The sequence below is a fragment of the Pipra filicauda genome, unplaced genomic scaffold (assembly GCF_003945595.2).
Source record: "Pipra filicauda isolate LSUMZ 115617 unplaced genomic scaffold, ASM394559v2 scaffold81_size6448238_pilon, whole genome shotgun sequence".
In the NCBI taxonomy this organism is placed as follows: Eukaryota; Metazoa; Chordata; class Aves; order Passeriformes; family Pipridae; genus Pipra; species Pipra filicauda.
Window position 1 is genome coordinate 6,268,862 of NW_024104998.1, and position 24,281 is coordinate 6,293,142.

The 24,281-nt window shown below is 48.0% G+C and overlaps 1 protein-coding gene across 1 annotated transcript in view; it reads left to right on the forward strand.

Moving 5' to 3' along the window:
• HUNK (hormonally up-regulated Neu-associated kinase) overlaps positions 1-16,189 on the forward strand; it is a 46,106-nt gene extending 29,917 nt beyond the window's left edge. Inside the window, exons 6-10 of the mRNA XM_027715403.2 lie at positions 2,202-2,337; positions 6,009-6,177; positions 6,945-7,028; positions 11,227-11,290; positions 13,553-16,189. Of these exons, the coding sequence (XP_027571204.1) occupies positions 2,202-2,337; positions 6,009-6,177; positions 6,945-7,028; positions 11,227-11,290; positions 13,553-14,202 (1,103 nt within the window). The 3' untranslated portion in view covers positions 14,203-16,189. The remainder of the gene's footprint in view (positions 1-2,201; positions 2,338-6,008; positions 6,178-6,944; positions 7,029-11,226; positions 11,291-13,552) is intronic.
• Positions 16,190-24,281: the final 8,092 nt, after the last annotated feature.

A 24,281-nucleotide genomic window follows, 5' to 3' on the forward strand; every position in this document is an offset into this window, starting at 1 on the left:
TCCCATTTTTAATGGACGTGAGATTTTCTCACCAATGCCCCTCTGTAGCATTTGTGGAGCTCACTGGACACTGGTCTCCAGGGAAAGCAGTATTTTGTCTACCCTGTGAGAACTTGGAGAGATGATGGCAAATTAATGGACTAGATTTAAGCATGTTAACCTTTCCTCGCTGGGAACAAAGGTACACATCAGTTCCTGATCTGAGCCAGTGGCCTCGCATGTTCACTGACATGGCACACTCTGATTTAAGATGACATTTGTTCCTGCCACCATTAAGCTTTGGGTCAGTGGGTAGAAACTCTGCTCCTCTGCTCTGCGAATTGTAGTGGTCGTTAACCTCTTGGGTTTATGGACCTTTTGCTTTAATCAGGTTTTATTTTTCCATAAAATTCATATACAGAGAGTTTTTGCAGGAGTCTGTTTGGCTTGTCCAGTACATCGTCTTTCAGTGTTTCTTTTCACAGTTACTGAACATGCAGACCCATCATGTAATAGTCAGTCTTATCACTAAGCAATAAAACACTTTTTTGTGTAAGTTAGAGTATTGGGTGACCGTGAGCACCCAAAGCAACCTGTGTAGCAACAGGGGAAGTTTGGAGTTACTGTTTGATTTTTCCCACTTAGGAAACCATTTTTCATTTAAGCTTCCTCAACAACACAGCCACCTGGTTACTGATTTTAGGTGAGCAGAGGTCAGTTACTCAGGAGGTTGGTATTCACCCTGCACACATTCCTTTCCTTCCCTTCCCTCTTCCACATGCTCATGTTCTTCCTTCTGGAACAGAGGAATTAAGTGGAGATGAGAAGAAAAGCCCGTTGTTTATTCATGCCCGTGGTTTGGAGGAAGGATTTCATTAGGTGGGGCTTGTGGAATGACCTTGCTGCATTTTCTCCAGAGGTATTTTTAGGCCATACCTGCATACCCAGTTACAACCAGGCACAGCCTCCCAGAGGGAACGAGACACTGAGCTGGTTTCACTCATGACAGGGAACATGTTTGCTCACGTTTGCTCCCTGGGGCACTAATTTCGTCCCACAGCTGTGTGGCTGACCTGGGCAAGGCTTCTCTCCTCCTGGTACCATCTGACAGCTCAAATCAGCCAAATCCAGCACGGTTACTCATCTCCACCATGTTTCCTGGGTCCAGGGAGCCTCCAGGGGGAATCTTCTCTCCAGAATTAGTTTCTCCCAGTCTGAATCTGTTATCTGTGGTGCTTCACAAACTTCATTTAATTAGCCTGCCTGTTGGCAGGGGTGGGAGTGGTGGTGAAGTAAGACATTTAAGGAGACATCAGGTGATTTGGGGGCTGAGCATGGTGGTGATGAAGGAGGAGAGTGTTGGCTTGGGAAGGGGTGATTTGTTTTGCTCTGAGCCCATGGGATGTGTGTGGTTTCTAACACAGAGATAAGGGAACTACTGGAGCAAGAGGAGATGAAGTGGAAGAACAAGGGATTTGTTGTTTGCTGTAATGGGGATTTCTGTGCCCAGGAGGATGAGGAGAGGGCACTCCCCGGGCACGCAGGGAACAGCTTCCAGCAAGTTTATGGACTTGGATGTAGACTTTTCCTGCTGCTTTTCTACCACATTGTTGTTGTAGGAAAATAGCAGAAATGTCGAGTAGTATTCAAATGCCCCTGAAAGCTGAAGGTTCAGCACCCGAAACCAAAATGAAAATGAATTTTGCTGTACTGTTTTAATTGGGCTAAAACCTTCTGCAACTGATTGTGGGCTGGATGGAAGCCAGGAGAGAATTTCTCCTCATAATGTCAAAGGGAGCCAAATTTGCCATGTCTTCCTTCCCAACTCTGCATCCTTTCCACTGCCCCCGGTCCATCTCCTCCTGCTTTAGACACAGTGATTTCTCTCTGACCTTGCTCCAGCCTCTTGCTCTCACGAGGAAATCAAGTGTTGTCTCACCTGCTCCGAAACTTCAAACGAGCTCTGAGACAAAAAACCTCTTTTTCTCCTCTCCTTTATGACTCCATAAATCATTGTGACTATAAATCACTGTTTATTTTACTTAGTAATCCCTTATCAGTACTTCCATTTTCCCAAGGACATCAGAGCACACCGTAAGGAAAACATTGCTTTTTAGTACACTCTTGGCCAGGCTACCCACCTGTAGTAACTGCACTACTGTGTAAGTCATAAAGCGGATGGCATAGCTATTATTTGGGGTTTTTCCTTGCTTTCTTCACAGCTGCCATAAACTTCTTACGATCTCTGCTGGAGCCAGACCCTGCAAAGAGACCAAACATCCAGCAGGCCCTGGCAAATCGATGGCTCAACGAGAATTACCCCGGAAGAGCACCACCAAATGTCACCTATCCAAACAGGTACTGCCTGGAAGGGAGGAGAAAGCCTGCCAGGGTGTCTGTAAATCATGTGTGTGAAAATGTGAACAGCTCTGGAGCTTCAGTTCCACTCCTGTGACACCATCCCAGTGCTTTTTCTGGGATTGCTTTTGTGACTCCATCATGAAAGTTGTTAGGATTGAGTTAGTGTTGCTTGGAATGGTCAAAAGCAATACCTTAAATTAGAAGCTGGCATACAGTGTATTATTTGCAGGGTGGTCTGGGATGCAGATCATGGGATTAATTGGCTCCAGACATGGGAATGGGGATGTGTCATGGGCAGCTTCTGATCTTCTTGTAATTCAGTAAAATCTAAGCTACTTTCCCCACAGAGGCTCTGCCTATTTGTGCTATATCCATGAGGCTCTGTGGTTTAAGTGAAAAGAAAGGTCAGAGTTAAGTGATCTTGCCTTGTTGTTCATCTTGAACCTTGCTGAATACATGAGTAAATGCAAGAAGAGAACAGATCTCATGGTCAGTGAAACATCCATCCAGGGAAAAAGAAGGAAAGATACTTGTGGTCCACTTTGGTGTTAGAAATAATCTTGCTTGACTTTAAACATGTGCAGAGCTGCCACATGAGCCAGCCAGGCAAGGCTCTCCTTGCAGTCAGTGCAGAGAAACAAGGGCACTCTTTACATAAGGATTCATCTGCCTTCTCTTTGATTCTGCCTTAGGATGACTCTGTGCCCAGGAGACACCAGTTCCTCTCCAGTGACTGTAAATGGAGCCTCAGGCAACTCACTTGGAAATACAAGTCTGTGTTTGATCAGATAAAACCTCCTTGCTCTATCAAAGCCCTCCAGCTGTGCCTCATACACAGCCCAGTACCTGCAGCAGGTCAGGCAACGCTGAGGCAAAGACAGCAAATTAAAGCCTAAATTTGGTGTTTAAAATTTGATAGTGCTCCAAAATTTCTGTCCTGACTTCAGTAAGCGGAGAGTCCCTCCGTGAAGGTCATAATTTCTCCACACACAGTTGTTACAAACCAGATGTAGTGTGTGCCTGGAGGTGTGATGACTTTTATCTGAACATGCGACCCACTGTCCTCCGCCCAGAAAGGATTTGGTGTTCACCAGCCAGGCCACCTCTTTGTGTCTTTGACCTGAGGAGAATCACGGGTTTTGCACCCTCAAAGTTTGTGTTGGATGGGTGTTGAGCAGCTTGGATGCCAGGGGGCATCACCAGGGCCATCCACTGAAACAGGGAGGGCACATGTGGGGCCTGCGATGCCCAGGCGTGGACAGAATGTAAAGGTGGCCCCCACAAAGAATTGTTTCACGAGGAATGAGAGCAGGCAGAGCCCTTCTCTTGACATTCCTGCTGCAAATTTAAGGGCAGTTGGGTTAATTTGCCCAGGGTGGTGTTCAGCAAAAGGAGATCTGAGTGTCTGTGGTGCATTGGACTGTGCTGAGTGTGGTACATGTGAACGTTGTGTGGTAAAGAAAGGGAAAACAAGTGTAAACTGAATGAGTCATTAAGCTAATGAAATCACTGTCATAATGAGCCCAATCAATCCACTAAATGTGGCATCTGTTAAGTCAATGTAAGTGTAACAGAGACCTGGAGGGGTAATTTAATTCTCTGTCTGTTTGAGTCTTAGCTGCAGAAAAGAGGAAAAAATACAGAAGTAAGGCTTGAATGTGCTTTCACAATTCTTTTGCATTTGTAGGTGTGTTTTCATGCCTCTGTTTTTAATTCCTGGCTTGCAGTTGTCAGGCTTTTGTGAGGTTGTGGGTCCCTTCCAGAGTTTACTTATTGGTGCAGTGAGGTGGGCAACTTCTCCCCTTCTTTCTTTCTCATTGCACTGATTTTCCCATCCATTTGTCAGAAATTAAGAGGGAAGTAGATACTCCTTCTGTCTGAACCCAGATTTCATTTGAAGCTGTAAAGGATAAAAGCCACAGAGATTCTTTTACTTCATTTTTTTGGTAATAATATTGCTTTAGTTTCATTAATTGATGCCCCAAGCTTGACCTACCTAGACTTTGTTGTACTGGAGCTTTATGGGGGAAATAATCTGTAAAGTTTGAAATACTTAAATATGTGGCCTGACTCCTTTTGAGTTTGCCTCAGGAAGTACCAATGGAGTCAGCTTCGATGGAATTTCTCCAAGTTTTCCTTAGTGTGCAGATATGGATAAGGTGTGTTGAAACAGTGTGTGAAAAATCCACTGCTGAATTTGCAAAGAATCAGTTCCTCTTAATCAACACAGAAGAAGCTGTGTTATGTTCTTGCACTATTCTGGGCATAACACCCATTGTTGCAAAGACAGGAACGTGGTAGGAAAGGGAAGAACATGGAGATAAGGTGGAAGAACGGCAAAAACTGCAATTTCAGGAGAATATTCTCCCAGGCTTTTTATAAGCTTGCTTTTGTTAAAGAAATTCCCTGGAGGCAAGCAAAAATTTCCCGTTTTGCTGAGCACTTCAAGTGGAAATTGCTTGAATTTCTTTTGCTGTACAGATGTCTCAACGTGCAATGGCCAAGATAAGTTTTGCTTTTGAACTTGAAAAAAACCCAACCCCAAGCATTTCTTTGGGGCAGAAAGACTCTTAATAAGCAACGGGAACAAAGGGAAAGAGTTGTTTGAGATTTTCCAGACTGGGTTTTTTTTCTGTTAAACGCTGTTTTACATCTTGTCTAAGTGCTGTAGATCAGACCCAGGCTGCTGTCTGGGCATTCCTCACAGCACAGGTGCAACAGGGCAGGAGTGGGAAAGGTGGGAGTGATCCTTTGGAAGGGGGAAGGCAGCTGGCAAAAATGCCCACAGCCTAAGCTCCCCCACCGTGCCTTAGCCAGATACTACTAGGCTTGATATTAGGAGCAAGGAATATCCTTTAGAAACCAAGTGAAACCCAGCATTTCTTTGGAGATGGATGGGAGTTGACAGGTACATCTGGGAATCTGGCCAGCACACTTAGAGGCCTAAATAGGAGCAGTGTTCTTTGGAAAATCTGGTTTTAACTTAGACCGAGATGATGCTTTGCCATTTCCACTCCATGTCTCGCCTTGGCTGAGCCTGTTACAGACTCTATAGAAGAGCAGATACATAAACATGGCTTGGATGCGTGCTTTTAACTGACAGGGGTATAACAGCAGTGTTACCACTCTGAGAGCTGCTGCAATAGCCCTGCACATCTCCCTTTTCTAGCAGGAAATTCCCTCTCTTACACAGAGCACGGATATTGTGCGACAGGTAAGGCGTGAAGCTGAATGCCAGGGGTGTTTGATTGCAAGGAGAGGGACTTTTCAGGGAGCCATCTGGGTTGGATTTGACCTCTTTTCCTTCAAACCCAGATGTATACTGTGATAATCTTGATGGTCCTCACTGGTCGGGTGTAGGGTAACAAACGGCACATCCTGAGCACCACGGTGCCATTTCATACCAGGGATGGACACGGTGGGCAGAGTCCTGTTTGTTCAGCTATCACAGCTTCCTACAGTGCCAGTGGTTCCCAAAAAGCCTGTCCTTTTAATGGGAAGAGAGAGATAATCACTCCCACGTCCCTGAGCCCTTCAGGCTGTGCCTGGTCCCCCCTCGAGGCTCCATCGCCTCTGAGGCTCCGTCACCGGCAGGATGGTTCCAATGCCAGGATGGTCCCAACGCCAGGACGGCTCCAGCTCAGTGCTCTGCCTCTCTCCCCGTGCAGGATTCACCTGGAGGACCTCAGCCAGAGTGTGCTGCTCCACATGACTGAGAAGCTGGGCTACAAGAACAGCGATGTCATCAACACCGTGCTCTCCAACAGGGCCAGCCACACGCTCGCCATCTACTTCCTGCTCAATAAGAAGCTGGAGCGTTACCTGGCCAGCCTGAGGGTGAGCCCTGCTTCTTTCTGGTTCTCTGCACGAGTGGCTGAGCAGGGGGGAAAAAAGGCCTGAAAGTTTCCCAGCTTGCTGGGAAACCCAAGACTTCACCCGAGTTTTGGGTTGGGTTTTTCTTCCTAATTTTGTAGCACAAAGTTAATAATTCCCCAAATTATTATTAACATTATTCCAAGTAAAAATTCCCCAGGTTGCGAAGGTAATTGCTGATAGGCTTTGTGTCTCCCTGTTTCCATAGGAGATCCCCTCCTGCAGGGCAGTTACCCTGCAGGAAGCAAACTGTTGCCATGCAGAGCCTTATGTGTCCATTGTGATTCTGTGATTGTGATGTGCTGTGTCCCTGTGTCGACATAGTTCTGTTGCTTGAGATATCAATAACACCGTGTAACTTGATTCAGGAGAACAAGAGAAAGCTTAAGAGCTTATTAAGGTTTTATTTAGCTTTTAAGTGAAAACTTAGCTGAAAGTTTGATGTGATCTGACCTTCTGCTGACCTTCCTGGTCCCTGAGTGTGTCCTGGGCCTTCCAAATTGGCAACAGCTTCTTAATTTTTTATCTTTCTCAGTTTTTTTCATGAGAATGTTTTCTTGATGATGCCACCAGTGGCATTTAAAATGTAGTGGACCAAAATCATCAGCTCTGTAAGTTGATGCTCCTCCACTGAATGCCAAGAGTGGATACAGTACATTAAGCAATAATTGAACATTAGTTTTCTCTAATTGTCCCACATATTTTACTTTTCTGTGCTTTTCTCTCCACAGAAGGCCGAAGGCCAGGACAGTGTTTTCCACAAGAACCAGCTCTACCAGATAGAAAAATACAAGGCAAATAAAGACTCCTATGAGGTAAAGCTCATCAAAGCTCGTTAAAGTGCTTTGAAAACATATTGAATTTGAGGATCCTCGGTGATTGTGATCAAGGTGATGGATTTGTGGACCTGTGGAGAAAAATAAAGACCCGTGGTCATTCCTGTGCAGGACAAATAATTCCCTCAATTCCTTTTCAAAGGAACAAATAGCAACCCCCTAGAGTAGAAGTGTAAAGGTGACTTTGAGGTTTTTTTGAAGAAATTAAAAGGTTTTAAGGCTCTGTTCAGCAAAATAATGTGAACTTAATCGTAGGGCTCCATAGTTTCATTCTGAGGTGCAAGTTGCTGGTGTTATAACATCAAAACTGAGTGTTCTTGAGACTCTCCTTGAGTCTTTAGACCTTGGTGGTGTAGGGCAGAGAACTCTGGTCTCCAGCCTTTCTGCCTGTGAGTAGAGAAGGTATTTTTTATTAAACCATGGCTGGATTTTTCTTCCCTGGCTGATTCTTTGCCAAGCACTAAAATTACAAGAGTAATCTGAGCTGTGCAAGTCTTCCCTGCCAACACAAAGAGCAGCATTCTTGAGGAGTCTGCCTGCTTCAAAAGCTGCTCCTCAGCTCTGGATTGATGATCTAATTGCAGGGGCAGATTTGTGTCGTGGCTGGGTTTGTTTGTCACAAAGACTTCTTGCAAGACTAGCTGAGCTGCAAGCCATGGAAATAGCAGGGCAAAGTACTTACTCTTTTCTTACATCAATCAAAACCATCTTATTTAAAATGTATCAGTAGTGGGTAGACTCAATGAATATAATATTTCACAATGCTCTGACAGCTTATTCAAGCTGTTGCAGAGCAGCCTTTCCCTGGAAACACAAGCAGGTACCGGGATGCTGCATGGAGCATCTCGCTGCTCCCTGGACCAGCTTCCTCCTGCTGCTGCTGCCACTTCTCTGTGCCAGGGATGGCTCTGCCAGCCATCCAGGAATGAGCTCAGAGCTTCTGTGCACCGACCCTGTGCAGGGGAGGCTGCAGCAGGGCCTGCCTGGAGCCGATGTTTGAGTTCCCTAAGGATAACTGGAAACCAATGGCAGTGCTGGTATTTGGCCCCAGTTTGGTTTGTGGGCATGCTTAGGGATAAAACTCCTTCCAAAGCCTCTCCTGCACCCAGAGTTACTCCCAGGGTAGCTATTTAGAGGATGAGGGGGTGTCATGTCTTTCTTGAAATAGTCAGCAGGATGTACTCACAGTGCAGACACTGCAATAATAATAACACAGTCTGTTCTCTTTCTGCATGGGCACAGCTGAGGATAGAAGTGTTCAGGGCCAGCTTGGACAGGGCTTGGAGCAACCTGGTCTAGTGGAAGGTGTCCCTTCCCATGGCAGGGGGTGGCACTGGATGATCTTTAAGGTCCCTTCCAACCCAAACCAGTTATTGTACAATGTTTTCTATTGCTTCAGCTGTATTCAAGGGGATTATGTGATTCTTACTGTACCAGGACAGGTGGAGCTGCACAGGGAGGGGAATGCAGGTGCTGGGGCGCTACTGCCATTTGTATCTAAGGTAAAAACTCCCCTAGAATGCCTTCATGTGGGTGGGAACACAGCCCTGGCAGTGCCCAGCTCAGTGCCACTGGGATCAGTGGGTGCCACCGGCACTCAGGGGCAGGGGATTTGTAAGCTCAGGAAGTTTCCTGAGCTGGAGAGAGTCCCTTTATCCCTCCCTGCCATTGCCAGAGTGGGAACAGGGAGGCACTGGTCCCCTGGCAGGCACTGCACAAGAGCAGAGCTGTGTGTTGCCATGGGAATAGCAGGGAGAGGGATGGGAGGGATGGTCAGCGGCAGCTCCAGCTGAGGACTCTTTCATCCACCTCACTCCCGGGGTGTGAAATAAGGACTTGGCCTCAGGCAGGGGCTGCCAGCAGCTGGGGCAGGCAGGGGGCATGGGGGCCTTGGTCATGCCAAGCCCCTGTTCTCCATTAGGGTTTTTTTGGGGTGCTGGGAGCTGCTGGCAGTGCCAAGGAACCAGGCTGTTGCAGGCTGGTTTCACTGGAGCACTCAGCATGGACAGGGAGGAGGGAGGCAGGCACGAGTCTGTGTCTCTCTTTCCATCTCTCTTTTAGTGGGAGGGGTCTCAGGGGATGAGTGGCTGTCTTTCCAGAGCACCCAGGGGAGCAGGCAGGGGGTACCTGCCTCCCCCAGGGCAGCTGGGGGGCTCAGACCCAGGGAATGTGCAGTTTTTAGGAGCTTGTGTCACTGCCCTATCACCATTTCAGACATGGCCAAGGCAAACACCCTTTATCTGTCTTTCAAATCCGTTGCTGGGACTAAGGGTAGGTTTGAGGGTCGAGGTCAGGACAGGAAATAGCAGAGGATGATGTAATTCCCAACCTATCAAGTATAAAGTACCGGTACAAGTCCTGCATTGTGGGGCAGCACGACATGGCCAGGCAAACTTTTGTAACTCCCCCGAATGAAATCTTCCTTCCCTTTTAAAATAGAACAGTGTGTGGCACTTTGGGAGTTTGGGATTCGGTCATTTCCCCCCTCACAACCTTGGTCATTAAGGAGCAACGTTAATAGTTTTAAAAACACTTCCAAGACCATTTGCAGTGTTCATCCAGCGTGAACTAATTAACTGCTAACACCGGATATGTGAGTTTTCTTTGCTGTGGGTGCTTTAATTGTGTGGGGTGGCTGAGAAAACACACCAGCAGGGTGAAGGCCACTGACTGTATTGTGGCAGGAGGTTATTCACACAGCAATATTATTATTATTAATATTAATATCATCATCGTCATTGCTGTTGCTACTCCTTTATCCTCATCAGGAGTGACTGTGCAATGCCTAGGCCTGATCAACACTGTGTTGCTCCAAGCACAGCGTGGCCAGGCAGGAATAAATGCTTGGTGCCAGAGGTGTTTACAGCCTCTAAAGGCACCAAAGGCATCGGGTGGATGAAGGTGTCATGCAGAGTGACAACAGTTCTGTGATGTGCTCATGGCTGTGGAGGGGTCAGCCAGCTTTAGCTTTAGCTGGCCAAAGGGAAGGGAACTGGAGGAGATAAAGGATGGAAACACATAACTGGGGGAAGGAACTTTCCTGCATTTTTTAAAAAAGACTTGCACTCACAGTGACTTTTTAATAAGACGCAGCAAAACATGTTGCTTAAATGAGAATTATGACCACAGGAAAAAACCCAAACCAACCCAAACAAAAGCCCCTCTTCTTTGAGAGGGACGTCTCAAACCACACCACACTGCTCTGTCCCAGAAAGACAAGAAATCCTTGAAGCTTTTCAGGGGTAGCAAAATAAAGCCACAAATTCGATGCCTGATTTTTTGGACGTGAAATAAGACTTTTGGCTCCCCCAGAAATCTGTGGCAGATAAGGGGTGTTGTGCTGAATCCAGGGATGGAAAGAAGAGGCAGTGAATTTTCATTGTAAAACTGTGCTTTGAAAATTGGATTCCTCTTCAGAGTCCTACTCCCAGGTTCTGTTTTTCCTCTGTCATGACTGGAGATCAAACCTATCTAGGATATGTGCTCTTGCAGTCCCACCTTCAGCTCTTCTCCTTCATGATTAGGAGGTAGGGCTCAGGGAAGGCTTGGGCCAGGAATTTTCTCCCCCTCCATGTCTTGTGCAGTTGCAGAGATGCTGTAAAATCAAGGGCCGTATTCCTCCAGATCTTGTCTGGACAGAAAATAAATTATTTAAAGAGTTTAAACTTATTTAAAGCTCAGCAGCTCACCTTTTTAAATGTCAGAGGAAGTGGAATAAGGAGAAATCAAAGACCTTTTTTGGTGCTTAAATAGGGTATTTCAGATATGGAGGAGCACACACCTGTATCTGCTTCCTCCAGTGAGGACAAATGTCCTCTGAAGAGAAAACTTCCCTTTTCCTTTAATTTTCCAAAGCCGTCTTTCTCACTGCCCGGATGTCAGAGCAGATGGGAGCCATGAAATCGTGTCAGAGAAAAATGAGACGTGGAAGATTTAGTTATTCTGAGTAGTCAGGATAAGTTGCTTGTAAATGTGAAGTTCTTAATCCAGCTTGGGTAAGCGGAGTGCTTGTGCCTCACTGAATAAACCCAACTGTTCTTGTTTGTTTTACAACTTAAAGGACAAAAAACCCAAAGAACGAGAAAAGAAAGGGGAGATTCTTCACCATCAGCCCCCAAAGAAAACTGAGAAAAGTCCAGTTTCATATAGACAGCCTTCTTCCTGTCTTGTCTCACAGATCCAGAACACCAAGGCTCTGCTGAAGGACCGGAAAGGCGCCAAGGTCGGGGCTCCCGAGAAAGGTCGGTGGCAGAAACGCCTGTGGTTCGTCCCTGTGAGCATGTTAATGAGTGTTAATGAGCGTTAATGAGCCTGTCCTGTGTGTGTTGTGTGTTTGTGAGTAAAAATGGGCTTGCGCTGCTGTCAGCTCAGGAGCTGGTGTGGGAAAGGACTGGATAATGTCGTCAAACGTGGAGCAAAACGTCCTGAACAGTGCTCAGCAGTCATGAGCCCTCACTTTTGCTTCTCCTCGTGTTTGACAGAGTTCCTGCAGTGCTTTAAAAAAAGCTTTCTTTTTTACACCAAATCATCTGCACTCACACTGGTGTTTTGAAAGCATCAACACCCACCCCAGATCACTGACAAACCAGAGCTGGTAGACAAGCTTCTTCCTACCAGAGAATGTGTTTTCCTCAGAGGGGGCTGAGGAGCAGCACGGGAGAATCCCTGACCCTGAGGATGTGCCAGTAGCAGTGGCATCCCTGGGAGAAGCAGTGGGCAGCAGCTGATGATGGAGAAAGGGGAAAGGCAGGTGGGACTGGCAAGCTCAGCACATTTCAGGCAGCAAAAGGAGGGGAAAAAACATGAGCAGGGAAAGGAGAAAACGTGATAGCCAGAGGAGACCATTAATCACACAGGGTGGGAGGCATGGGTGAGAGCTCCTGACAGGAGGAGAAAGGAGCAGAGGGAAAGGGGAGTGTTGGTAGTGCACACATGGATGGGAGACCTTGAGGAGCAGGAAGGGGATGTGGCTGGTTGTTAAATAAGGAACTAAATAAGGGGTGATCACTACAGAGCAGTGCGGGGAAATAGAGTGATGTAAAGCGTTTGCTGTGGTGTTAGGGGGTTATTTAGAGTGGTGGCTCATGGTGGTTTCATGCTCGTCCTCATGACTTCATAATTCATCATTTGGTGCTGTCAACCTGAAAAAAAAAATAGGTCCAAATGGTGTTTTTGTGGCAGCAGAGGCACCTCTGCTGCAAGGTAGGAGGAGTCCAGAGAGCTGGTCAGAAATGGGACATACTTCCTGTGAAAAATGTAAAAAAAAAAAAAAAAAAAAAAAAAGCCCATTTTGCTCCCATTTGTTGTCCCTTTTGGGAGGAAGGCACAGAGGGAAGTCAACTTATTAGGTTTTGTTCCTCTTTAGGTTTCTCCCTGCTTTTTTGATCTGAAACCCGAAAATCATTCAGATCTCAGCTAAAGCATTTCTTTTATAGAAACCATATTTTGACACATCTTAAATGAAGTGGTCAAATAACTTTGACCGGTTTTAGAAAGAGACTGGTCAGATTAACCTTGGTCTGCTTTTGCCAGACAACTCTTGAGTGTGAGATTCCATCTTGTTCATCCATTCAGGTCTCAACCCCTGATGAGACCATCCCTTCACAGGAAATACATGTGAGATTTGTGGCTGTGACCTGAGGGCTGGCAGACTTAAATTATTTGAGGTACCTTTTAGGTGGTTTGAGGGAACTCACAGACAGTGATTAACTGCTGGTTAATTCAATTAGGGGGACCTGGCAATCAGGCTCCTTGGACAGCTTTCCATAAAGGCAGCAAAATGTGCTTGGCATGAGCCAGTGCCAGCATCCTGTAGAAACTGGGCAGATCTTCTCCACAAGCTGCTTTGTTTTACTGGGCCAAATCCTGCAAAGATTGTTCCATTTATTTTCGGTCCTTGCTAGAGGAAGGTTCTTGCTGAAGTCGTTGCAGCAAATCTGCTCCAACTCTAGCAGCCTGAATCTGGCCAGTGCAGCTACTCCATATTTACATGTGTGAAACCAAGAGCAGATTCTGTTCCAAAATGCAAGGAAAGACACCAGGGATTAACTCACTGTGTCTCTAGGTATGGCAGCGAATACAGGACACAGATCCAGTAAGAGCCAGGCAAAGTTTTGTGCTAAGAGAGGAGAAACGTGAGGTTTGTCAGGCGTGGCCTTAGAGGATATAATTAATACAAACAGCTGAAGACACCTGTGGTTTTCCTTTTCAAGTCCTTGTCCCACTCAGTTTAAGCTCTCCTGCTGCCTTTGAGGGAGGTGGCAGATGAATTTCCCATGGAACAACAGCGTAAGTATTGAGTGAGGGTCAGGGACTTGGGTTCTGAGTGTGTCCCTAAGTCAGGCAATGAGGTTCTGAGTGTGTGTCCCCAAGAGCTTGTGGTGGCTGGTGCATGTCAGGCTCCTGTGCAGTGTGTCCCAGGGGATGTGAGACCTGCCTGTCAGGGAAGGCAGTGCCAGTAACTCCAACCCACTCTCCTGGTTCCCTCTCCGATTGCTTTGCAGACTCCAGCGGGGGGGTGAGCCCTTTCCACGAACCTCTGGCGACCAAGACAGGCTGTGTCACTTCCAGCTCCCTGGAGTACCTCGAGGTCCAGCAGCCGCCCCCCAGGACCCCTCGGCTCCTCAAGAGGCAGGAATCTCCCCCGCAGCAGGAGCCGGCCCGGAGCGGGGGCCGAGCCAAGGACTCCCCCCTCATCCTCAACATTGTGCACTCCTTCGAGTCAGTTGACAGAGAGGACCAAATAGACCAGGTTTCCCCCTCTCACCAGTACAGAATTTTAGGCTCCCCAATGAATTTCCCCTACAAAAGCTCCAGTGAAAGGACACTGTCCCCGCTTTTCCCCCCAGGGAGCACGTCCCCCATCCACCCCACCCAGGTCTCTTTCACCTACGAGGAAAAAGCGTATCCGGCGAAGGAAGAAGCCGTGTCCCCCACCCAGCTGGTGTCCAACAACCCCCTGGGCAGCCCCAACTGTGTGAAAAGCAGGGGCAGGTTCCCCATGATGGGGATCGGACAGATGCTGAGGAAGAGGAGCCAGACGATGCAGTCGGCCAGCGAGAAGCCGCTGGAGGCCAGGATGCCTCAGCTGCAGCAGATGAGCCCCACCCAGATCTCCTTCAACGCAGCAGATGCTGTCAGCGGCCAGTGCTAGCCTGACATCCCGGGATTTGCTCTGCTCTGCTCTGGGATCTCACCTTTTTCCACTTTAAACAAGAAGGGAAAGCCACAGGCATGTTACTGTCGCTGCGGAACACACCCCAGTGCTCCAGCAGGAAACCAGAGGTTTGCTCGTAAGGAAGGCGTTGTCCTACATATTGAAGTTGAAAGAAAAGGGCTCTGCTCGTGCTGTTAAGAAATATTAGCATTTGGCACCCGACTGTACAGTAACACATGTCCTGAAAGAGCCACGTGAGTGTGTATTTTCACAGCTCTCACCTGGTGTTGGAGGCGCCGAGGGTTTGGTTCCTCAAGGTGATCTGTGTGGTGCCAGGAATGCCAGTCCCGTCCAGGATCTGTGGTAAGACTGTCCCTGCTCCTCCTGCCTGTGGCACTGCTCCAGGCATTGGTCACGGGGTGGGCAAGGGGAGAAACTGCAGGTACTCTGTCCAAAGTCAGCTCGCTGACGAGCACTGCCGAGGAGATGAAGGTGCTTTGAGCTTGAATGAAGACACAAGTGATCTGAACGTTCAGAAGAAGTGGGAATGTTGGAAGTCAAAGCAGATTTTACTGTTGGTTACATAAAGGAGCTAAAAACAGAGTAATTTTTTTTCCCTGAAAAACCCCACTGATTTAATCCCCTCACTTGCAAGAAAGAGGATTATTTAAAAACAAGTGTCGTCGTGTGGAAATTCACCTCACTAAAGGCCTGTTCCTTTCATATGATGAGTTTGCAAAAAGATGCTTCAAACAGAAATCCAGATTGCAGAAGGCTGTGTTTGAACAACCCAGCCCACACCTGCAGTAGCCCCTGTTACAGCAAGGCAGCTTTGGACACACCTGAAGGCTTCTCTGAGAGACTGCAATGAATTAAAATGACTAATAAAGGACACATGAACCTGTACCAAGGTTGTTTTATACTCCAGGATTGGTAATGCAGTGGTTACCAAAAATTGGGTGTTGTCATGAGCAGTGAAGATAAACTTTCTTAAGAGACACCATGTCCTTGTGTACTGGTCATGTTTTTCTAAGTAAACAATATATCTGAGAGGTTGGCAACATTTTTTTTTGGTTCTGTTTTTGTCTTCAGCCCCATTTCCTATAAATTAGAAGGTTTAGCCCTATTTACAACCATATTTTTGCAAACAATTTTGTTGTCCCCTTGGTTTGGTGTCCAGGCAGATGCTGAGAGTGAGAGTTACCCCTCTTTGAGGTGTTTTCCTTCCAGTTTCAAGAGTAAGATGTTCAGGGGCTGGGGCAGAGGCAGGGGAGGAGGTCCCCAGCAGATCCCACAGCTGAGCACGTGTTCCTGGTTTGCAGCATAACACGGGCCTTGCACCAAAATCTGCATCCCAAAAGGATGAGAAAGACAGCCCTGAAATAATCATATTCATTTTCACATCAAAAAATGTTGTATTCTGTTTGTACAGAGCACCTGTGCATCCCAGGGGGGTCCGTTTTAGCTCTTTTCATTTAGAAACGTCAAAGCATTGTCATTTCCTTCGTGCTAAGAACATGTCTGTGCTGCAAAGGCAGCGAGCAGAGACCACTGAGATCAGGGACCACTGAGATCAGAGACCACTGGGATCAGGGACCACTGAAATCCCACCTTTTTTGTGTGCCAGACTCACGTACCTGAACAGATGGCAGATGCTGACTTGAATTGCAAACTCAGGTTTATTTGGAACCCAATAAAAAGGTTGGGGGAGGCAGGAAAGAGACCTGTATTTTTTGTGAAGACCCAGTAAATATGTGTAAGAATCAGAATGAAAGCAAATGTTAAATCTTTTATTATATTTATAGAGAATATATGAGTACTACACTGCTAAAACATAACCATGTATCCAGCATAGACAGTAGTTCTGTACAGTCCAACTGCAGTGACCACAGAAGGGACTTCCTGAAATGCCGTGGTGGAAATTCCAGGGGGGAAAAAACTGTATTTGGTATCATTATTAAATACATGTACTTTTTGGACAAGATTGCCATGGACTGCTGACTCTGTTTGCCAGGTCACTGTGTAGAAAAGGATAATCTCAGCACAAAAAACCTCCAGGCCAGGTTGGATGGGGCTTGGAGCAACCTGGTGTAGTGGAAGGTGTCCCTGCCCACGGCAGGAGGGAGGAAACTGGAGCTTTAAGGTCCCTTCCAACCCAAATCATGTGTGATTCCATGAAAACAAGCAGCAGAAGGGTGAGGCGAGGAGAGGATTGGCAGCACCTGTCCCTTCACCCATCAAGGTGTATCCTTTGCACCTGGCTGCTGCCCACCCTCTGCAGCTTGTGCAGCCACTCTGGGCATTATCCAACCTCTGTGAGCAGTGGAGGCTGGTAGGAATGTCCAGCTCTTCCTGCCTTGAAGCAGAGATCCAAAAGGACGGCACTGAATTGCTCCTGAGTGCTGCCTCGCCGTGTCCAGAGGGGAGGGAGCGAAGCTGTTCCTGTAAGTACCGTTTTTTTCCTCCTCCTGCCTTTGTGCAAATCTGTTTCCAGAACGACTGATCCAGACACCTCCACAATCAGCTGAGCTCTTTTTGTGGTGTTTGCCAGAGGTTTGGCACCGAGCCCATAACAGACCTGTTTGATAGAGCTGAAAATACACCTTTACACTTCAGACTGTGCATCAGGGAAGGAGCAGTGCTGAGCTTTGGGTGCGAGAGGGAAGCGCCTCTGCGGGGCCTCTCTGAGTGCAGAACCCAGTGGAGTTAATGGAGCAGCTGTGAAACACTTAGAAGAGGGTTTTGCAAACTAACTGATGGCTGGGCAGCAGTTCAGGATCTGTAGTGGTAGAAGTGTTTTTGTTCAAGCTCTTCTGCCTGGAAAAACAGGTGTTGAATTTATTCAGGGAGAAGGAACAGAAATCAGCATCTGTTCCTAAAGGTGTTGGTCTTTGTGTCTTTGTACTTCTCCTGTAAATGGGCTGCTGAGTATTAAAATTCCTGAGCGTAGAGGTTTACAAATCCTAAAAGTAAATAACAATTACTTTCTTGCTTTTGCACTTGACATCACTTGATCTTTGCAATAAAATCCCTTGGTGTGCAGCTGAAACAGGCTGGGTCGGGTTTGCAGGAGACTTTTCAGTCCCCAGTGCACCAGGAAAATGGTTTGTCAGCAAGTCCCCAGAAAAATGGGATGGAGAAAAACCTCCATCCCAAGGAGAACCTGGCCCTCTATTTGCTCCTTTGTAATGCAGCTTTAAACTTCGCTGTTTGAAGCACCCCAAGCTCATTATGTGCTGTGCTTATCACAAAGGGAGCAGGAACTTCAGGGACATTATTGCTGTGTGCAGGAGTTTGGTTTTTCCCTGGCTTTTCCCTGGTTTTTTAATCCTCCGTGGCCAAAAATGGACAATTTTCTCTTTTGTATCCCAGCCCCACATCGGTGTGGGGCGTGTTTGCATTGCCTTAACTGCCTCTCTCAGAGATGGCTTGATGATGTTTGTATGAGGGAGGTGAAAACATCCGGAGTCTTTTCAATATTTAATCTCAAAAGAAGCCCGGAATATGATGCTTTCTGTTGCTGAGGTACAGGCAATTAGCTGTTGTTAGGAACAAAGGGCATCAGGGTAGAGCCTGGAGTGGGATTTGGAGTTTTGTGGAGCATCTTGCCTGCTGATCCCAGGGCACTCAAAGCCCAAGAGAGGAAAAATGAGATGTTTATTGATTAAGAGTGAGGTTCTACACTTGTTTTAAATTTTTGGTTATTATCTAAGAATAGAATTACAGCATTTTTGACGTACAGATCATAAGTATATTTATTAATGTTTGTATTAGTAGCACTCTTCTTCCTTTACCTGTAGAGATCCTCCAGTTCCTCGTGTCTCCTACAACCAGAAAGGACAGGCTCAATCTAAAACAAAGAAAGGTCGCCAGAGGCTTTATTTCCAAATAGCTTCCCTCTTTCTGTTCCTCTGAAGGATGGAATGTTGTCCTGTGCTTGCAGCATAGGGACAGCTGTGGGACAGAAATGGGGTTTTTCCCTCCCATCACTGCCTGCCCCGGACAGCAGCAGCACGGCAGGAACCGTCCCAGCAAAGACAGCCGGGCTCGGCTTTCCCCGAGGGTCCCCACCGTGATTACGAACTCAGGCAAACGAAACCCGCGGGAAGACAAGGGGTAGGGGAGGGGCAGTTCTCCCACAGCCGGAGCCTCCCAAAACCAGGGCTGTGCCTGGACCACCCATCCCTTTCTTCTTGCGCCCGCCACCCTCCCCCAGCTCTGCTTGACCTGCTTCTGCCCTCTCCCACCCCGGGGCTGGTTTTTGCAACACTTCACGAGCAGGGACTGAGCTGGAAAATAAGTGACTTATTTGCCAGGCTGGTTTTCAGCTCCCCTGAGCCCCCCACGTGTTTTCCTGCGTCAGGGAGGGGACGGGAACAGCACAGATGGGGTGGGACTGCCAGTCCCCCCGCCAGTTCCAGGTCCCGCAGAACTGCACCCCCAGGTGCCTGTGGACAGGTATTTTAGTGTATTTGTTCTATCAAGAAGTTACTGGAAAATGGAAGGGGGCAATTATTCCGGGGCTGTGCCAGCTGCCTTTACTGTCCATCTGCAGAAATGGGCAAAGCAGAGCCCCGGAACAGAGCAAGTTGTCCTGTGCTTTGCAAGGACAACGTGTTACCACGTCCCTTTTACAGCCTTGCATTTCCATATTTCACCCACGGATGCGCCTGGATGTGACCCCCCCTGTCCTTTCCCAGTGACTGGGGTGCCTCAGGGTGCAGTTGTTCTGCTGCTGTTTCGCAGCGTGCCTGGTGGGGATTCAGCTCCTCCAAGGCTCCTGAATGCACGGGGTGTTGGATGCATAAATCCGTGCACTCCTTGGCCACAGCTGCCATCCCCCCTCTCCTCCCGGTCCGAAGAGGGGGCAGGGATGGGATAGCACTACCTGTGTGAATTCGAGGAGCTGCCAGTGCTTTAGAGCAGTTTGATCTGGCAAATCCCGTGGATGCTCCGAATTTTCTTCTTCTCAGAGCTGTGCTCTCTTTTCCAAGCAGAAAAGATGACACATTTAGGTCTGCTCTGCAGAAGGAAGCTTTTAACTGCCTACAGCTGAGTGCAGTCCCCCCTTTGCCTGCGCTGAGGCACCAGGAAAGGACTTGCATGGCTAAGATACATGCCAGTCTCAGCTCCAAGACGTGTTCCTGCAGGACTTGGCATCTGACCCCTGCACCATCCTGCTGGGTAGATCCAGGAGAGATGCTTGTGCTCCATCCTGTGAGTGAGGAGCTGGGCTGGCAGATGGCCTGGGGCTGGGACTAGAGCATGTAACACACCGTGTCTTTAAGTGTCAGCAGAATGCTCCCTTCCCCGCCCCCAACCCAGGTTTTTTTCCTGGGTTGTGATCCCACATTTCATTCCTGACTGTGCCAGGGCTGGGAAGGATGTGCTGCTCCCACAGACTTGCCTTTGGACCCTGCAGACTTGCAGCTCCCTCTGATTTCCCTGGCTTTGAGCTCAGCCCTGAGCCAGGGCTTTACACAGAGTACAGGGTTTTCTGTGATGTTAAACCCCTCCATTAGGGGAAGGACAGGAGACTCTTCAAACAGTCCAAATCCCACCATTCCTCTGACAAACCAGCCCTGACTCCCTCCATCTCTGCCCGTGACAGGGGCTTGATCCAGGTCATAGGGATTCTTCTGCTTCAGGAATTTCCCCCTAAGCACCTGGCCTGCACACTCAGTGTCAGTCCAGAGGGAAAAACCTCCCTTTGCCCTCAGGCACTGCACACCAGTGTGGAAAAACGCTCCTTCCAAAAAAACCATCTTATGAGCCTGATTTAAGGATGGCCAAACATTACAGGGAAGAAAGGATGTCATGGAACAACTATCCTCCACTTTTCCTCTCTTTGCAGAGGGGAGCCTAATGCTGTGTGCCCAGGCAGCTGCTTCTCTCCCCAGCCCATCCTTCCCTCGGGATATTTTCTCCTGCTTGAATTGTGGTTGCCAGGAGAGCAGCTGGCATGGACAGTGTCATCCTCGGGCAGCCCTGTCTCATCTTTATTCAGTTACCTGCAGTCCCCTTTGGATGAAGACACCAAATCCCTAGTTACAGCCAGGTTAGGAACCGATTAGTACCTGTGCATCCCAGGCTGGGAGGATGGGATTACCTGGCAATTAGAGAAGCTCAGGCTCAGCTTATTGAGAGGTTTGCTGACATCTCGGAAACAAGTCTGACAGGCCTTTCACACCGACCGTCCCCGCCCCAAATGCCTTTCAGGCACGTTAAATGAAATCTTTAAAGTCGGTTTCTTAAACCCGTTGTGGTTTGTGCTCGGGGGATGAGGGACAAGCAAGGCAAACTGCTGGCAATTCCCCTTGTCGCCGTGTGTCTGAGTGCCAGCAGCACCATGGTGACAGCCCTGCTCAGGCCCAGGTACTGACCTGGAAACGCGATATAGCTCTGTGGGGGTGTTTGAGCTTTGAAAGGAAAGGTAATTGATGCCTCGGAGCGGCTGCCGTGCCCTCAGAATCTTAAAGAGCTACTGACTCTGCGAGAGTTTTTAATAACTAGTCACGTAAACCTGGGGTGGCACTCATGCATTTTAATATCCATTAATATTATTGCTCATTAATATCCAACTCACAGGGGAGTGTCTGTTGGCTGATTCAGGTAAGGGTTTGCTGCATCACTGAATGCTGCAAACCAGGTAAGGGTTTGCAGCATCACTGAATGTTTTCTGTCCCTCAGTGTGTGTCTGTCTGCCCAGGCCGCTTCTGCGCTGTTGGCCAAGCTCAGCCACGTCTCACAGGGATTAAATGGTTGCAGAAATCACATTGCTCCTGGAAGTTCCATGGAAATACACAGGCAGGTAGAGGAGCCATTGCTTGTCTCCCCCAGGGGAGGCTCAATCACTCCCTCTGATCATGCAAGTGCTTTTTGTCCTGCAGTGATGCCCCCCTCCCTCCTCCTTTAAAATGCAAGGAGCTCCTCCCAGCTGGCTGTTAAGTTTGGCATCTCAATCCTTCTCAAATCCACAGCAAGTACCAAGGACTTTTTCTTTTTTTTCCATTCTTTTTTTCCATTCTTTTTCTTTAAACTCAGGTCTAAAAATCCTCATGCACACCTTCTCCATATTTCTCCCTAGTCTACATGTATTATATAAACGATTCTTCAGGGAGCAAGCAACTGTGAGGCTGTAAGATGTGTCCCAGAGAGGTGTTTTTCCCAGTGAGGGAGAGTCATGGAAAGCCCTGGAAAGGGAGATGAGACCCAATCTAACTAATTCCTGCTCTGTTGCCCATCAGGTGGGTCACTGGATGTGTGTGCTGATGTTGACCAGCACAGACATCCCTGACTCCTGCACTGCACTGGGCTCATTAAATTAGGCAGGGAAGATTCCTTCCTTTGGTTTTTTCCTCTCTCACTTCTCTGGGACACAGAGGAAGGGGAGAAAGTTTCCAGGAGCAGCAGCCTGCAGGGGCTGGGGGAAGCTGAAGTTGGGGGAATGGAACCTGACAGCCACCTGAGACACCAAAACCATCATTTCTTTCCACAAACGAGACCAGAGTACCTTTTAGAAAGAAACACACACAAAAAAACTTCACTCCAAAGCACAAACACTGTGGAAAAAGAAAGCAATTGTCCCAACGGAGTTTTCTCTCAAAGGAAGTCTAATGATGATGGATGTGCCAGCTCCATGGTCTGTGCTCCTCCTCACAGGCATCCTCTGAGGCAGAAAGGGGGGTTTCTCCCCCAGCACTGTCGCCCAGAAACATTTGAAAGCCGGGCTCCCTCCTACCCCTTCTCCTGGAAAGGAATTGGATCCCTCCATTCCAGCCGCGGGAGGGAACAGCACGGGGCGTGCTGGGCAATCAACGCCCCAGGCTGGCACATTGTCCTGCTGGGAAGTGTCAAACTGATGGCCCAGGGACAGTGCTGCTTTATAGCAGTCGTTCCCGAGGGGAGAAACCAAATCTCCCAGGTCTCTCACCCCCAAAGGGCACTGGGATGAAGTACCTTGCAGCGCAAGCACAACTGGTGCAGTCTCCTTGTTTTAAGGCTTTTTGGAGCAGCGTCCTCCTTCAAATCAGAGAGGTGGGAACTTCGGGAAGAGAGAGAGAGAAAGCAGGAGCATAACTGAAAGTGTTTTTATCCCAGATCCCCAGCTGAAGGAGATGGTGATGTTTTGCTGCACTCAGGGGAGGGGGAGGTGAACAGTGATGAACCAGCAGGGCTGACCTTGGACTCTGGTTCGGGCCCAGACTAAAGCACTGGAGATTCTGGTTCTGTTTTTCTGCTGTAAACTGCTTCCCCTAAGTAATGATATTAAAACTGCCTTAGACAAAAAAGGGGGTGTTAGGAATGGCTTTCTTTTCTTGGACAAGACAGGACAATGCATTTACTATCCTTATCTTTCCCTTTGATCCTCTCTCCAGCTTGTTGCTGATGCTGGTTTTAGTGGTTTAACTTGCTCTGTGTGCCACTTGAGGGGGGAAGGAGTGCTCCTGTCACGTGTCTAAAGGCATCATAGGACTAGGCAGGACTCCTGATCCTCAGTGGTCAGTGTTATTTACATATGTGCAACCTTGTCCTTAAAACTGATGCCTGGAATGTCTGGGAAAACGGTTGCTTTTGCAAAGTTTTACAAATTTTCCCGATTACCGCATTTTTCCCCCTGTAATTTGTGCACATCTGATAAATAGTTGCATTTCTAAGGTTACATGCGTACTAAGTTTGTACATATATTTAAAAGTTCGAAACCTCTGCCGGGGTGCCTTAGCTAAGAGAGGCAAATGCTGTTTGCTGTGTCAGCTGATGGTGACACTCTCACCACTCACGTGGACAGCGGGGCCAGGGAAGAGGTAAAAGGGGGGAGTGAAAGGGGGCAGGAGGACTTTGGGACACGGCAGATGTGCTTGTCTGCAGCAGGGAAAGGGAAGAACAGCCATGGGCTGTAAAACCTCTTGAAATGAAAAGCAGATTGCTAGAGAGCCAAAATTCAAGGAGAATCCGTGGCCAAGCAGAACGAGGAGAGTTGCTGCTCTGTTGCTAGGTGATAGATCTGTTATCATGCTAATAGCAATGAGGGATGATACTGGTACCAATAAAGCATCTTTCATCTCAGAATTACCCAGGGTTTTCCAGACAGCAAGGCTGTATTATTCCCATTTACTCGAGGCACAGACAGAGATGAATTGATTTGCCAAAGGTCACTGACGGATTTCAGAATAAGAAATTGCCCTATTTCAGTTTTATTAGGCCGGGGATTGCCATAAAACCTTTCTTTGCAATCAATCCCTTCCCCTCCGCTCATCAATCACCCCACATCCCCTTCTCCTGAGGGGACATGCTCCTGTCTTGTTTGTCATTCTGGGCCTGTTTGGCTTTACAAGATCCCCTGGCCCCAGAGTGTGGCTTAGCAGGGCTTGTGAAGGGCAGAGCAAACGCCTGGACCGGGCTCAGCTCTTCTGGGGCTGCGGGAACGAGAGGAAAATTTCGAGCTCCAGCTGGACAGGGGGGCTGTGTGGGGAGAAATGCAAACCTTACTAAACCCACCCATAACATCTCTCCCTGAGTGTCTGCTCAGCTCTTCCCAGCGCTGGAGCTCTCAGGTGTGAATCACTGAAGGCATGAGTCAGGCACAGCTTTTTCTGTCATTGTTTCCCGCTGGAGATCGTGAGGGAAACACGGGCAAGCCTCAATTCTGGCACTTGGATGAAAACAGCAATTTGGTTTCCCCTGAAGAACAGAGTTTCCATGCTGAGGAGGAGCAGCCTGCGGTGTCTTGATGAGCTGCTGTATCTGTGGAGGGGAGCAGGGTGGGAACACAGCGGGGATGCCGCGGGAGAGGTTTTACTCTGAGTCATCGTTCCCTCGGGGGTCCAGGCTGGATGTGTATCCCACCAGGTGCTTCCTACTGTGCTTCCAAAGGCACAAACTCAGCAGCTCCCGCTATCTCTAAGAGGAGTGCTGGGACTAGGCACCAAAACAGGGCTTTTATTCTTTATTTTAATCTTTATTTCCTTTTCTTTGTGTGTGTAATGGGGGCGCATCTCATTTGTATCTGACTGTCACTGTGAGAAATTACCCGGTCCTTCTACAATGCAAGTGGGATGCAAATTGCATTCACGGGA